This window comes from Stegodyphus dumicola, chromosome 6 (genome assembly GCF_044657685.1).
Source record: "Stegodyphus dumicola isolate Sdum_Otavi_A_Nest chromosome 6, ASM4465768v1".
NCBI classification, from domain to species: domain Eukaryota; kingdom Metazoa; phylum Arthropoda; class Arachnida; order Araneae; family Eresidae; genus Stegodyphus; species Stegodyphus dumicola.
Window position 1 is genome coordinate 79,772,290 of NC_140773.1, and position 12,938 is coordinate 79,785,227.

The following is a 12,938-nucleotide window of genomic DNA, read 5'->3' on the forward strand; positions in this document are numbered from 1 at the left end:
GTTGCCTTAATTCTTTTTGGCAGCATTGGCATCAACAATAATTTGGCGATTTTTTACGGCCCTCGAAACCGAATAGTACCCAGAAATGTCTCCCAAAAGAGGAACAATATGCTGTTATTTCACAAGTTGCTAAAGTTCTGTTATCAGCACTGGATTCAGAAATGTGTGCATACATGCAAGCATGTATGTCTTCATATATGCATATATATATGTAAGAAAATAGGTGTGTGAATACATATATACATATATGCACATACATACACACAAGCATACATTTTCATACATTCCTGAATCCGGTTCTAATAATAGAACATTACCCACAAGTTTTAATGCCTTCAAAATATTTCATTTTGATTGAACATTTGTATAGAGTACTTTTTCTGATTATCTGAACCTTCACCAAAAAGTCATGAAAAATTATTCATGAGGCAATGCAGTATGTCACCAAAATAGTTATTAGGCAATCCACAATGACATCAAAAAGTAAAGTACAGCATAATTTATATGCATTTTGCATTTATACATAATTTCATCTTGGTTCCGATTCAGTGCTATTTACTTTAAAAGTAAAATATTTCTTTCATGTTTGCATACCTCAGTTGCACATTATTTTTGCTTGCCTTATTGGACTGGTCTTACTCTTCACAATCCTACTATTCAAGTATTTTTCCAAAAATAACAGAAGGACACAAGAACATCAGACATCACAGTCTGAAGAAGGAGTTGAAAACCAGTTCATGAATAGATGGGATACTAGGATGGAAAAACATATATATGTTTTTTTCTTCAGAACAGAATGCTGCATTAAGCAAACTAGGCAGAGGAGAATTAATTGATGCAAAATGTCTTGAAAGTGAAAGGCACTCTCATTAAGAGATGAAATTCAATTCTTTAAAGAATTTGATGAGAATATTAGTTTGGCAAAAGTTGATTAGCAAAGAAATTCCTGTAATAACACTAAATACAATTGTTCATGATAGGGGGAAAAAAAAAAAGTTCAACAAAGAGCAGAAATCTGTGGGCATTGTGTTAGTTCATTTCAAAGGAATGACATGGAAAGTTTCCTAAGGTCAAAGCTAGTTTGCTAAAATTTTTAATTCAGTGTTCATGCATCTAAGTGAATTGTGAATTTCAATGAATGGTTCTAATCGAGAAGTAAATAACAATAATAACAATAATAATAAAAACACTTCGATTAAAAGTGAAGAAAGCTTGCTTTTCAACTGCTTGGCTGCGTAAATTTTAACTGTGGCATGGAATCTCATAGAATACAATAAATGGAGAATTAAAAAGCATTCCTACTGAGTCAGTTAAAGAGTGATTCAACAATTTTTACAAAAAAGGACATGGATTTGATTAAAAGACATTTGTTATGTTAATGAAACTGTTCTTTTCAGTCAAAAGTCTTGAATACGGACTCGTCGGAACTTCAGCGATTCTGGATTATCGGTTTTTCCGGGTTATAGATCATCAGTTTAAATCTGGTAAGATGGCATGCAGAAATTATAAAATTAAAAATATGAAACCGTAATTTATAAAAAAAAAGAGCAATTATGATCTAAGGGTATCAAAATTTACAAAAAAAAAAGCTTAATATTTATTTGTTTACTTTATTAAACATTTCTTTCAATGCGTGCATGCATAAAGCATACATTACACATAGTCGAAATTAGAAAATTGTAACCAGAAAACTATTTGGTGTGTATTCGTGATATTTATAATGACGAGGAATTTGATTTAAATCATATCAAAGACGGAGTACATCAAGATGAAATACTACATTTAGTAAGGAATTATAAGCCAAACAAAATAAAAGCATCTGCCCTAAGATAAGGATAGTGCTGACAGATCAACTTCCAGTTCATTGCACACCGCGACGCCCCCCCTCCCTCCGCAGAGCAGCGTGGAATTGATAAACAGATTTTGGAATGGTTAGAGAAACAAGGGATATGCCTTTATCCTTTTTTTGTAGCAATTCCACTTTTTGTTTGATGGACATCGAAACATGCTTTAACTTTGTAGATCCTTGGGCAGCTTCACAATCGGAAATTCTTTTCGAAATAATCGAAAGTTTAAGCTTACTTTTATAAAATTGCTCTAACAATCTGCAAAAAATAATAGGCCGGATCCAATTAGAAAATTAAGGAACGACGCAATCTGCAACATTAGCTGAAATAGATAATTAGATAATTTTAGCTTAGCTTATACCATCTATTATACATTAAACGCACATGCATAAACGCAAACGCATCACGTGTTTACGCATGCACAGAAAGTCTGTAGCTTTGAGGTCTGGATTATGAATGTCCAGATTAAAGACTTTTGACTGTACCTGCAAGAATTCTAGCTTTCAAAGATGACCAGTATCATAGAGCTAAGCAAAGTACACAGTCTCACTGTTTTATGGTAATGCTGTGGCATGGAATGCAGAAGTGGTAATGCTGAAGGTATGGAAAGTGACTCCCTGAGTTCAATCACAAAACTAAACATGTTAAAATTTTCAAATCAAAAACATGTTAAAATTTTGTCATTAGAATTTAAGGCAAATAAGAATGCAAGGATGACTATGGACATTTTTACATAATTGGCTCAAGAAAACAGACAAATCTATGAGGTGACAAGATGTCTAGTTTTGACCCTGATATTCTTTTAATGAAAATACATTGTTATGTACATACGGAGAACAGCATAAAGGGGAATTTCTCAAGAAGGTAAGCATTTTTTTATTGATCTTACTAGTTTCTTTTTATTTTATTAATTGATAGTTTTTGTATAGAAATTTTAATATGTCACTATTTTGAAAATAGCTATTGCCTTTCATGTATTAGTTTAATGTAAAAGTTCACAAAGTCACCAATAAAATTGAGAATGCTTTCCAGAGTTGCCTACGTTCCGATAGGGATGCAGATAATTAGAAAATACCAAAACCAGGATAATACTAACAATAAGAAATTAGCATTCTGGTCTTCAAATCAAATCTTTAAAAGATTAGAAAACAGTGGAAATTTTTTTAATATTTTTTATAAATTGTTTTATTACATTCACGTGACCACATTTTTTTACACTGAAAGACAATCAAGGGGAAAAAATGAATGAAAAAAAAACTTACCAACTGAAACAACAAAGTATATCCACCCGTTTGAACCTCCTACGTTTGACATCTATACTGATGACTGCAGGAAAGATGAGCAATAGAGTAACAGTATTAAATACAACAATTATTGCAGCTTGCAGAACAAAAGTTCTTAAAGCAGGTATAGGAATAATAGCAGCAGCAAGAAGAGCACACATACTACAGAAGGATGTCAATGCAACATTAACACCAGTTCTTTTAAGAACTTCTCCAGTTAGTAGCTCCTATAATTGAAATATATCCATTATAGATACAAAGTGTTATGAATTACAGTAAAATTTTATTTATCCTAATTTACAGATAATTTGTTCCCCGCTTGGAAATAATTAACACATGCAAATTAAATTTCAAATAAATAAAAATAATCCTTTTTATCAACATCATTCTAAAGTTAAAACCTGCTTTAATTAAATCTTAAGTTAAATCTAATCACTACAGCAGAAAACTTGCTGTTAAATCATTTCACACTTTTCAAAATATTTAAAAAAATCACTAACTGGGTTAAACTATATAACATTCTCTCACAACTTATTAAATACAAATTATTTTTTTAAGAAGTGCCAAGCCTCCTAAGAATACTACATACTTTAAAACTTATTGAAATCATTTATTGTAACAGAGAGGCATATTTATGCAAACAATTATCTGAACTTACCTGCTGTGCTGATTCTGACTTAGAAATAAGGATATATTGATAGATTATAAGGAACATGCTTTTTAATCCTAGCCCTAAAGACAGAAATGGCACAACCTGTAATTAAATAATTAAACTTCTTAACACACAAAAAATGTAAAATTTTATATTAATATAAAAATGCACTTAAAAGTACCATTTATACAGCAAATAATAACAGAAAAATAAACAATTTAATAGTACATAATAAATAAATATTCTTTCTATCCTAAACATAGCAACCCTTTGTTATACCCATGGATGTGTTCCTTTGATGTGGATAATGAGAATATGTGGCCAATTATAATTATGGTTCTAAAAAATATTAGACACCCAAGTAAAATTTGATTAATATGACCACAAAGCCTTTAAGTATGAAGTGGATATAGCAATGAAAATTAACTTAACAGAAAAATTAATTAATATTTATCCCAGTAATAAGATTAAAAAATTTACTTGGCTAGTTGCCAAGAAATTCCTAGCAGAGTAGTATGAAACAAAAAGTAAGCAAAGTTGATACAGAGTTCTGTTCAAAAAAAAAAAAAAAAAAAATGTTGAACAAGAGAAATATTTGTCAATTATTGTGAACATGAACAATGATATTTATGCCTGTGCCTTCACACCTCAGCAAAGCTTCTACCCTTCTGCACCAGGTGTTTCAGAGTATTTTTTTACACCAAAAGCATTCCTTCACAATGGTTAATCCAACCCAAGTAATTAATTTTTCTTAAACCCTATCTATAATTTTACTATATAGAGAGCACTATTAGTCAACAAGAAAACTTTTTAAGTACTTTGTTATTCTGAAGTCTCCCCTATTCATTAAATTAAAATAATTCTTCAATTGATTACTAAATATGTAAACTATCAATGGGTATTTTTGTTAGCTATTGGCAAGTGACTCCTATGTCTAAGCTTCATAGCTCATATGTTCAGTTATTTGCACACTGGTGAAAATTACTGTTGCTCATTTTCATTTGCACAAAACAAAAAGAAATTATGATAACATTTGTCTTTTCTCCTCCTTCTCTAGATATAATCAAACCTATGGACCACAACATATTGCTCTATATCTTGAAACTTTAATATGAACTACTGCAAAAATATTTACAAAACAAAAGATAACTATTATATAAATTTAAAACAGAGACAAGATTTCTTGAGAGATAAGTACATTTTTTTTAAACTTATGTATCAGAAGTCTATATCACCACATACATTACTGCAAGAAGTTGTATGGCAGAAAAGACAAATTTTTAGGGCAAACACAATAAAAATAAATAAATAAATTTAATAGGTATTAGCCACATGGACATATTTCTGCATGTATGTACTAACTGTCCATATTCCTGGCACATACGCCCCACTAATGGTGGAGCCACAAAATCATGGAACACTGGTAGCTTAACCTGGGTGCAAATGGGCAAACTACATGGAAATTTTCTTGGTTTACTATATATGTAATGTCAGACAAACCAATCGCCCTTAAAAAAGCATCCTTGAAGGCATCCTGCTCTTAGGCAAATAACCCTTGTCTATTTTGCCCAAGTTATCCAATCCATATGTTCTGGTGGAGACCAGAATTTTCAATTGAATGGCAAGTTACTTTTAATATGAACATTTTTGGCATGCAACTCTATTATAGTAATAATGAAAATATATTTAATATACATTGTGATATAAAAATGCTCCACCAACTAAAACAAGATAAAGAAACTAAGAATGTTTTAAAAAATCAGAGAAACAAAATTATTTAATGGAAATTGCTTATAATTCAAACATAAAGTTCAGAAAGATTCCATTGATGATGTTACCTGAGTAGTGGCAGCATTGAAGCTAATGCCAAGAATGGCACAAAATCCTAGACCAGCTGCCCCAGAAAGTGCTACTAATATAACACCTGCTATGCCAAGACCACTCTGAGAATTTACAGGATCACAACACTTCATGCCAAAGAAGAAAACATAAAAAAGCTGCAAGATCAAAATAAAGGCATAAAATAACATGGGAAAAATAAATACTCCTTAAAAATAAGAAACAAATATGTAGATATTATATCTGTAACAAAGATCAAATATCCATATATCAACTGTTCAAATCAATGCTACTTTAAAAGAGTTAAAAAGATCTAAAGTCATTAAGAACCAGTAACCGTAAAAATATATTCTTATAACAAATACTGTTATTCTGATAGTATTACTTTTGAATTTTATCAGCTTAATTTCTAAATAACAAGACTAATATGTAGCAAAGAAAGTTTTTAATTTGTCATTACAAGAGCTAAAAGTGCAAATTTAAGCTTTGTGTACATCATATGACTTCAACAAATCAAATCTGAAATCAATTTTTATACCTCACATTTTAAAATATAATAAAAATAACACATCTACAGAATATTGTATAGAAATTTAATTATACATAACTATAATTATACTAAAATTATAAATGATCATTCTCATACATAGTTTCACTCTGAGGAAACCAAACTTGATATCTGTTAAATTGCATAAACATTCCATTATATTTAAAAAAATATTAAGGTATATATAGTATCATCATTTATCATTTGAGATCAGAAAGACAGTATTATCATTTATTATTTGAGATCAAAAAGTTATCTTGAGAATAGTAACTATTCCTTCATTATCTTTCCAAATTATGATTTTTTGCAGAAACTAGATTTATTAAAAAAAAGTATATAAACAGAATATTAAAAACAACACGAATATCTTGCCTCAAAACAGTTCAAAAATATACATATAACAGAATGAGTGCAGGAAATGTCTGAGTCAGTGCAAGGAAGCTGGTTTTCAAAACAATTATTGGTTAGAATAAGTATAGTAGCCATTATAAGCATTCTGTATATAGGAAGGATATGTGCCTAGTCGAACGTAAAAACCATTTAGATGGATTTGAATGAGTTTGTAGGAAGAAAGGTTCAGATGTGCTGATGTACGGATATGCCGATATACGGATTCGAGTTTAGATAATTTTAGGAAGTTTTTTGCAGTTAAGGAATTTGGTGTGCCACAGACTAAAGATGAAAGAACTTCTAAATAGGGTAAGTGGATGTTTGCTTTTTGTAGTGCTTAAATGTATAGCATGTTTTTCCATTTTTATGTTATTGTTTGGTTTAAAATGTAGTTTATTGAGATTATGTATTTTTTTGTTTGCCTGTATTGTAGAATTGGGGGCTTCTTTGACTTTTTAAGTGAAAATATATCGATGTGTACATGGACAAAGTGAAGGGAGTGCACAATGCAAGTTTGTGCAATTTTGGGACTATTTTTAAGTGAAAATAGATCGACGTGCACATGGATAAAGTCAAGGGAGTGTGCGATGCCATTTTTGTGCAATTCGTGGATATTTTTTAAGTGAAAATAGGTCGATGTGTACATGGATACAGAGTTCGTGCAATTCTTTGTCTTGTTATTTTGTCTTTGTGTAGCAACGATTTTTGGCGCAAAAATCGCCATTACTCAAGCCAAAATAATAAGTCAAAGAATTGCACAAACTGGGTATCCATGTACCACCAAAAATCATCAAGTTTCGCTAAGGGGTACCCTAAAATATACTTTTACCCAATTATCCTTCTTTTTATTAGAAAATATTAATCAAAAATCTTAAATGAATCTACTATAAAGACCTAGCATTAACATTAGAATCTAATTTTCTAATGTATAGGTTCTCAGACCCATTCCATGTAAATAACTTATAATACCACTAAATTTCACTTTATGATATATTAGACATCAGCACAATCTTGAATATTAGAATAAAAGAAAAATTAATCTTTGGAAAGTAATTCCTCCACTTTCTTTCAGTTACTATAACCGGGATTTTCATTCCAATAGTCAATGTAAGTTCACTAATCACAGTCCATGCATACCTCCTTTATGGATTTAGGAAGATAATAGCATGAATGTGTTACTGCTGCTTATTCCCATGTCTGGATATACAGTAAATGAAATACCTTCATAAATAAGTCTCGGGTACAGGAAAGAGGGCAAGAGCAGCATCTTCTGTTGATCAGTGATTTTGGTATATCTGATGATATTGGACCTTTGCTCAATTCGGCCTAAAATTTGATCAAAAATCATGAATATGAGGCTTTTACACATCTTTTTCCCAATGATCATCTTTTGAAGAGAAGTATTAAAAACTGAGAGTGTCCCTATTCTGCAAGGGCTATGCTTTATCCAATATGTCAATGCAAGACCAAGGAATAGCAGTCTGATTTTGCTAATCATCAAATTTTCGAAGCTGGTACTTACACATGTGAAAAATGAAGCTGCAGAAAGTATAGGAACAGAATTTGTGACCTTAACTATTAAGTCAAACTAACTTCTTTTTCACTTCATATGTAACACAGACGTATTTATTGATGGAACAGAGAAAAAAAAAAGAAAAAAAAAAAAAACATTTAACAAAAATTAATCAAAATAAAATATGTATGTACCATCACAATGCATCCAACAGCAAATCTCATGATGCTCATTTCAGAAAAATCTTTCATTATATCACCCAAAGAAGTTGTAGAGAACACATTCATAGTATTTCTTTTTGTTATGTTCGGCACTTGAGCCTCACGCAATACAGCCTAAAATTAAAAACACTACTTAAACAGATCAACAAAAATTCAGATATAATTACAATAAAATACATTTTTACAATGCTACTTACTTAGCCTCTAGTAAGCATAAAAATTAGTAAATAATAATCATTAAAAAATTGGTGGAAAAAATATAATAATTCAATATAAACAATTAAAAATCAATACTATGTGTCTCAATTTTAATCCCTCTATAAAGTAGGCATCGGTAAAAATATATATGAAGTTATATTGACATACCTCTGTGAATTTTCTTTGCCATGCTTCAAGAACCTTTTTAGCTTTATCAAGTGTCCAATCTAAATTATGAACTTTAATATGCTCTTTCCAATAATCATACATTTCTTTTTCTGCCATAAGCTGAATTACTGTTTGTAAAGCTTCAGCCCTGAAACATAAATTCATTGTTTTTTTTAATGGACTGAAGTAAAACAGTTTATAAAAAATAAATTAGTAAAAAAATAAAATAAAGAATAAAAGATAAAAGGAAAAATTCTACCTTATTTAGAAAAAGTACTTAAATCAAAATTACCTTACTATATATCCAGTTTTATTTTTTGTAACTCCACCAACCAGCACATCTTCAGGCCAGTGCATATACTTTGCTGCAAAACCATGACAACCACCAGTCAACTCTGCCCCAATATCTAAAGGCTGCAATAAACAAACTAAATGAGTAATCAATACATAATCTAGACAAATATGTAATTATGTATCACAAAATTTTAATTGTTTCTAAAACACTTCTTAAATTCCTTTTGAATTAAAAGACTTAGTTCATAAAAGACAGGACAATTATTTTTTCTATTTCTGAGAAGTTACATTTAATTAAAGCACTTAGCAGAATTTTATATTTGCCTCTTTCTTAAACACCACATATTCCAATTATATAACATCAAGATTTAAAGTAAAATATAAGTATATGAATCTGATACAATGATTGCATCATTAACAAAACATTTATTTCTTAAGTAAACTGAATATGTTAACTGATTACTGACTGAAAGTTTAACTTGATTTGAAAAGAGATTATGCAGATTAATACACAGACTATGATTCTTCAACTTATGTTATAATTCTAGAATTTTAATATGAATTGATAGTAGAGTATACAAAATAATTAATAATCACATCTTCACTTGCAGACTTTAAGTACTTTGTATACATTAACACAAAATCCTTTGATACTTAAGTTAGAAAACCTCTTAAAATTTTATTCATCATGGTATGCATTACTTGGCATTTCTAATGTCTCAGAAGCACAAAAGAATGAGTACAGATTTATTAGTTAGATTTTTAATAGAATCATTATTTCACTGCTTAATTTATTAAAAAAATATAAACAATAATGATACATGTTACATAAATTTTGACTGAAAGTCATTTAAATGCTTCATGAATAAAGCAAATATAAGAATCTTAAAAAGAGTATTTGCCCTAAAAATTTTGTTTAATTGTTTAAAAAAGTGGATGTCAAGAAAAATTTCTACACGTTATTAGCTTGAAAAGCATGTAGAATTACCAACCTGACTACTTTTTTTATTAGGAGACGTTGGTGGACACTGATCATCTGCTGGATTCAAGCAAGGCTTCTTTTGGTAGGCAGTGGTAATACCCGCCTAGAACAATAATAATTATGAAATAAAATATAACTTTAATAAACCTGTAATAATTAGAAATCGAAGAATTAATAAATCGATTCTAATACGTACCACCTACAAATTCGTCAGAAATTAAATTTATTTAAGCAAACAGAATATGTTAACTGATTACTGATTGAAAGTTTAACTTGATTTGAAAGGAGATTATGTAAATTAATACACAGACTATGATTCTTTAACTTATGTTATAATTCTATTTAAAATGAATTGATAGTAGAGCATACAAAAGAATTAATAATCACATCTACAGTGAATGCTTAAAATTTCAGTTACCTTTCCAGATAACTAGAATGTTGGATAAAACGAAGTGCACAATTTCCCCGATTTCTCTATTACTGGATGAGTAACAGGGTGCACGAATAGAAAAATTTATGAAGTGCCGCTTGAAGGATCCGATAGTATATACAATTTGCTTTGCGTACTACTAACCCCAATGACAGAAGACCACACAAGATGCTTGGCAAAGTGCCATTTCATCTGAAAGCGCGATTGAAAGATTTCTTAGCCGACACTTTTTTTTCCCCTGGCTATGATGGAAAACTAAACTACGATTTGAAATGGTACCTCCGACAATGTTCATTTTTATAGTTGCAGTTTATAAATAATTGTTCCACAGCCTTACAATATCCACGCATAATTTTTACACACAGATTTATAAATTCATCCCAAATATAATATGTACACTAGCTAGGATTACCATATTTTAAGAACGAGAATCTCGGACCACCAAAACTCGCGACAAGGGGAGGGATAGTGCATATGGAAATACCCTTATATGCGGTCAGGTCGTAAATTTAGAACCCCTTTTTTCACAGGGGGGCTGAAAAGTAGGGAGTAATCTTGCTCGGGGTCTTGGGGGTCGTTTAAACATCTAACTTCTCCACATTCAGTTTTATACAGAGGAAAATACAAATTGAATTCTTCGAATGAATGCAGTTTTGTACAATGAAAATGTATTACTTAATGATAAACTGTAAGATAAATAACATCTTTTTTTAAAGCCATAGGTGTAGAAAGACAGATATTTGTTACACGAATGAATTTGTAGTAAATATTGAGTTTTTCATTTCGAATGCTATGTTCCATGTATGCGAAGTAGCTGAGTATGTGAGATAATAGTCATAACCGAATGGCTTTCAACCTTTTCACGGCTAAGGACTGTTTCTCAATTACATTGTGGTCGCTGCTTTTTGGTTAATTTTCTAATGACATATAACCAATAATTGTTTTTATTTGAGACTTATGAATAAAATAACGCAAACTAGACTGCCAAAAATTCTTAAGAAGGAAGTTAAATAATACTGAAAGATACATTATTGATGCACTTTTGTGTTTTATATGTAGTAGTATTAACTACTACTTTAATCCTTAAATGAAATCCTTAAATTATATATATATCTATGTATAGGTATATATAAATGGAACCATATATAGAACAAGGTATAAAATATCTTTATTATACAATGTTCATTACCATACGTATATTTACGTAATATCAATATAAATGGTTAGTTAGGTTTCGTACATATATAATTTATTTTTATATTTTGTATTTTTTGTATTAGATTCAGTATTGTATACGTATCTGAAGTTTAATTTGTTCTCTTTTTGGGTTACGACTTTAAGTGAGAAAGAATTGTTAGGGCCGTCATAGGGATTACATTATATACAATCAGTTAGGATCTGACTTTTCCTTTCTTTTAATCATTATATATATTCAAATACTACTTGATAAGTATACATAAAATATAGCAGTTTTTTTAGGTACTTATTTATATATCTATTGTTTGGTCTTGTTTGTTTGATTATAACAAAGCATTCGACGGTTATTTGCCTAAGGGTAAGGGTGCCTCGTGGAGAACTTTCGAAGCAAAACTGACTCTTATGCACGTTACACGTGGGGAAAACCTCGAAAACGCCAATACAGCCATCCCCGTCGATCCGGATTCGAACCCCGGATCGACCTGCCAGGTTTTACAGCTCAGCCGCTAGTGAGCTACACACATCCACACATATACATTAAATAGTATTTACATGTCGTTTATAAAGTATAATTGAGTGCAATTTAATCATAAAGAGAAAATATTCTACGGAATTACTTCACTTCATAGACTTTCTGCTAAGCTTCACCATATTTCTGAAAGAGAATCTCAATGCTAGTTCCATTTCCAAGCTGTTTATGTACCTTATTTTTCATGCTTTGAATTATATTTAGAAAATTATTTCACTTGGTTATAGCTGAAAATGCAGTTTTTTTATTGAAGAATTTAAGGGTAAAAAGAGAGTTATGCCCTTTTCTAATTATTCTTGAAACATTTAAATTTTTTTTAAAAAAAGCGCACATTAATACGGATCACTGAACTAAAGTGCTCGATACAGGACAGATTAATTAGCTACTAAATTTTGATTTTCGTTGAGTAAAAATGAATTTATCTGCATTCTATAAGAAAGTAAATATTCAAAAAATGTTTTTTTTTTCCTATTCTCGCAGCCATAATATTTTTCTTAAATATTCAGCTAATTCATATTCAAATATTCCAATCCATTAGAATTAATAATAAATCGATACAGTAAATAAATAATTAAAATCAATTAAATGGAATTTTAATTGATTTTAATTGCCATTTTCCCTCTGATAAACCCCTCTTCAGAGTTTAATAGCATCGATCAGCTTTTGTTGGGGTTCATTTTTCTTTATGGTATGCTTACGTTATATATGTATGTATTATGCATTGCTCATACTCGTCAATTGCAGCTTTTAATATCTTTTGGAAAAAAATCAATATGAGAATCCAGAAAATGATTCTTAGTGACGCTAAAACTATTATTACTAGGCACTGTTATGCCACAGTGTTTAAA

General features: G+C 30.1%; 1 protein-coding gene across 1 annotated transcript in view; it reads right to left on the reverse strand.

Annotated features, from left to right (window-relative positions):
* The window catches only part of ptc (protein patched), a 106,655-nt gene that overhangs the window by 31,528 nt on the left and 62,189 nt on the right, over positions 1-12,938 (reverse strand). Inside the window, exons 7-13 of the mRNA XM_035363184.2 lie at positions 9,945-10,037; positions 8,951-9,072; positions 8,659-8,806; positions 8,266-8,406; positions 5,621-5,779; positions 3,789-3,884; positions 3,110-3,357 (exon numbers count right to left, since the gene is read on the reverse strand). Coding sequence (XP_035219075.1) covers positions 3,110-3,357; positions 3,789-3,884; positions 5,621-5,779; positions 8,266-8,406; positions 8,659-8,806; positions 8,951-9,072; positions 9,945-10,037 — 1,007 coding nt within the window. The remainder of the gene's footprint in view (positions 1-3,109; positions 3,358-3,788; positions 3,885-5,620; positions 5,780-8,265; positions 8,407-8,658; positions 8,807-8,950; positions 9,073-9,944; positions 10,038-12,938) is intronic.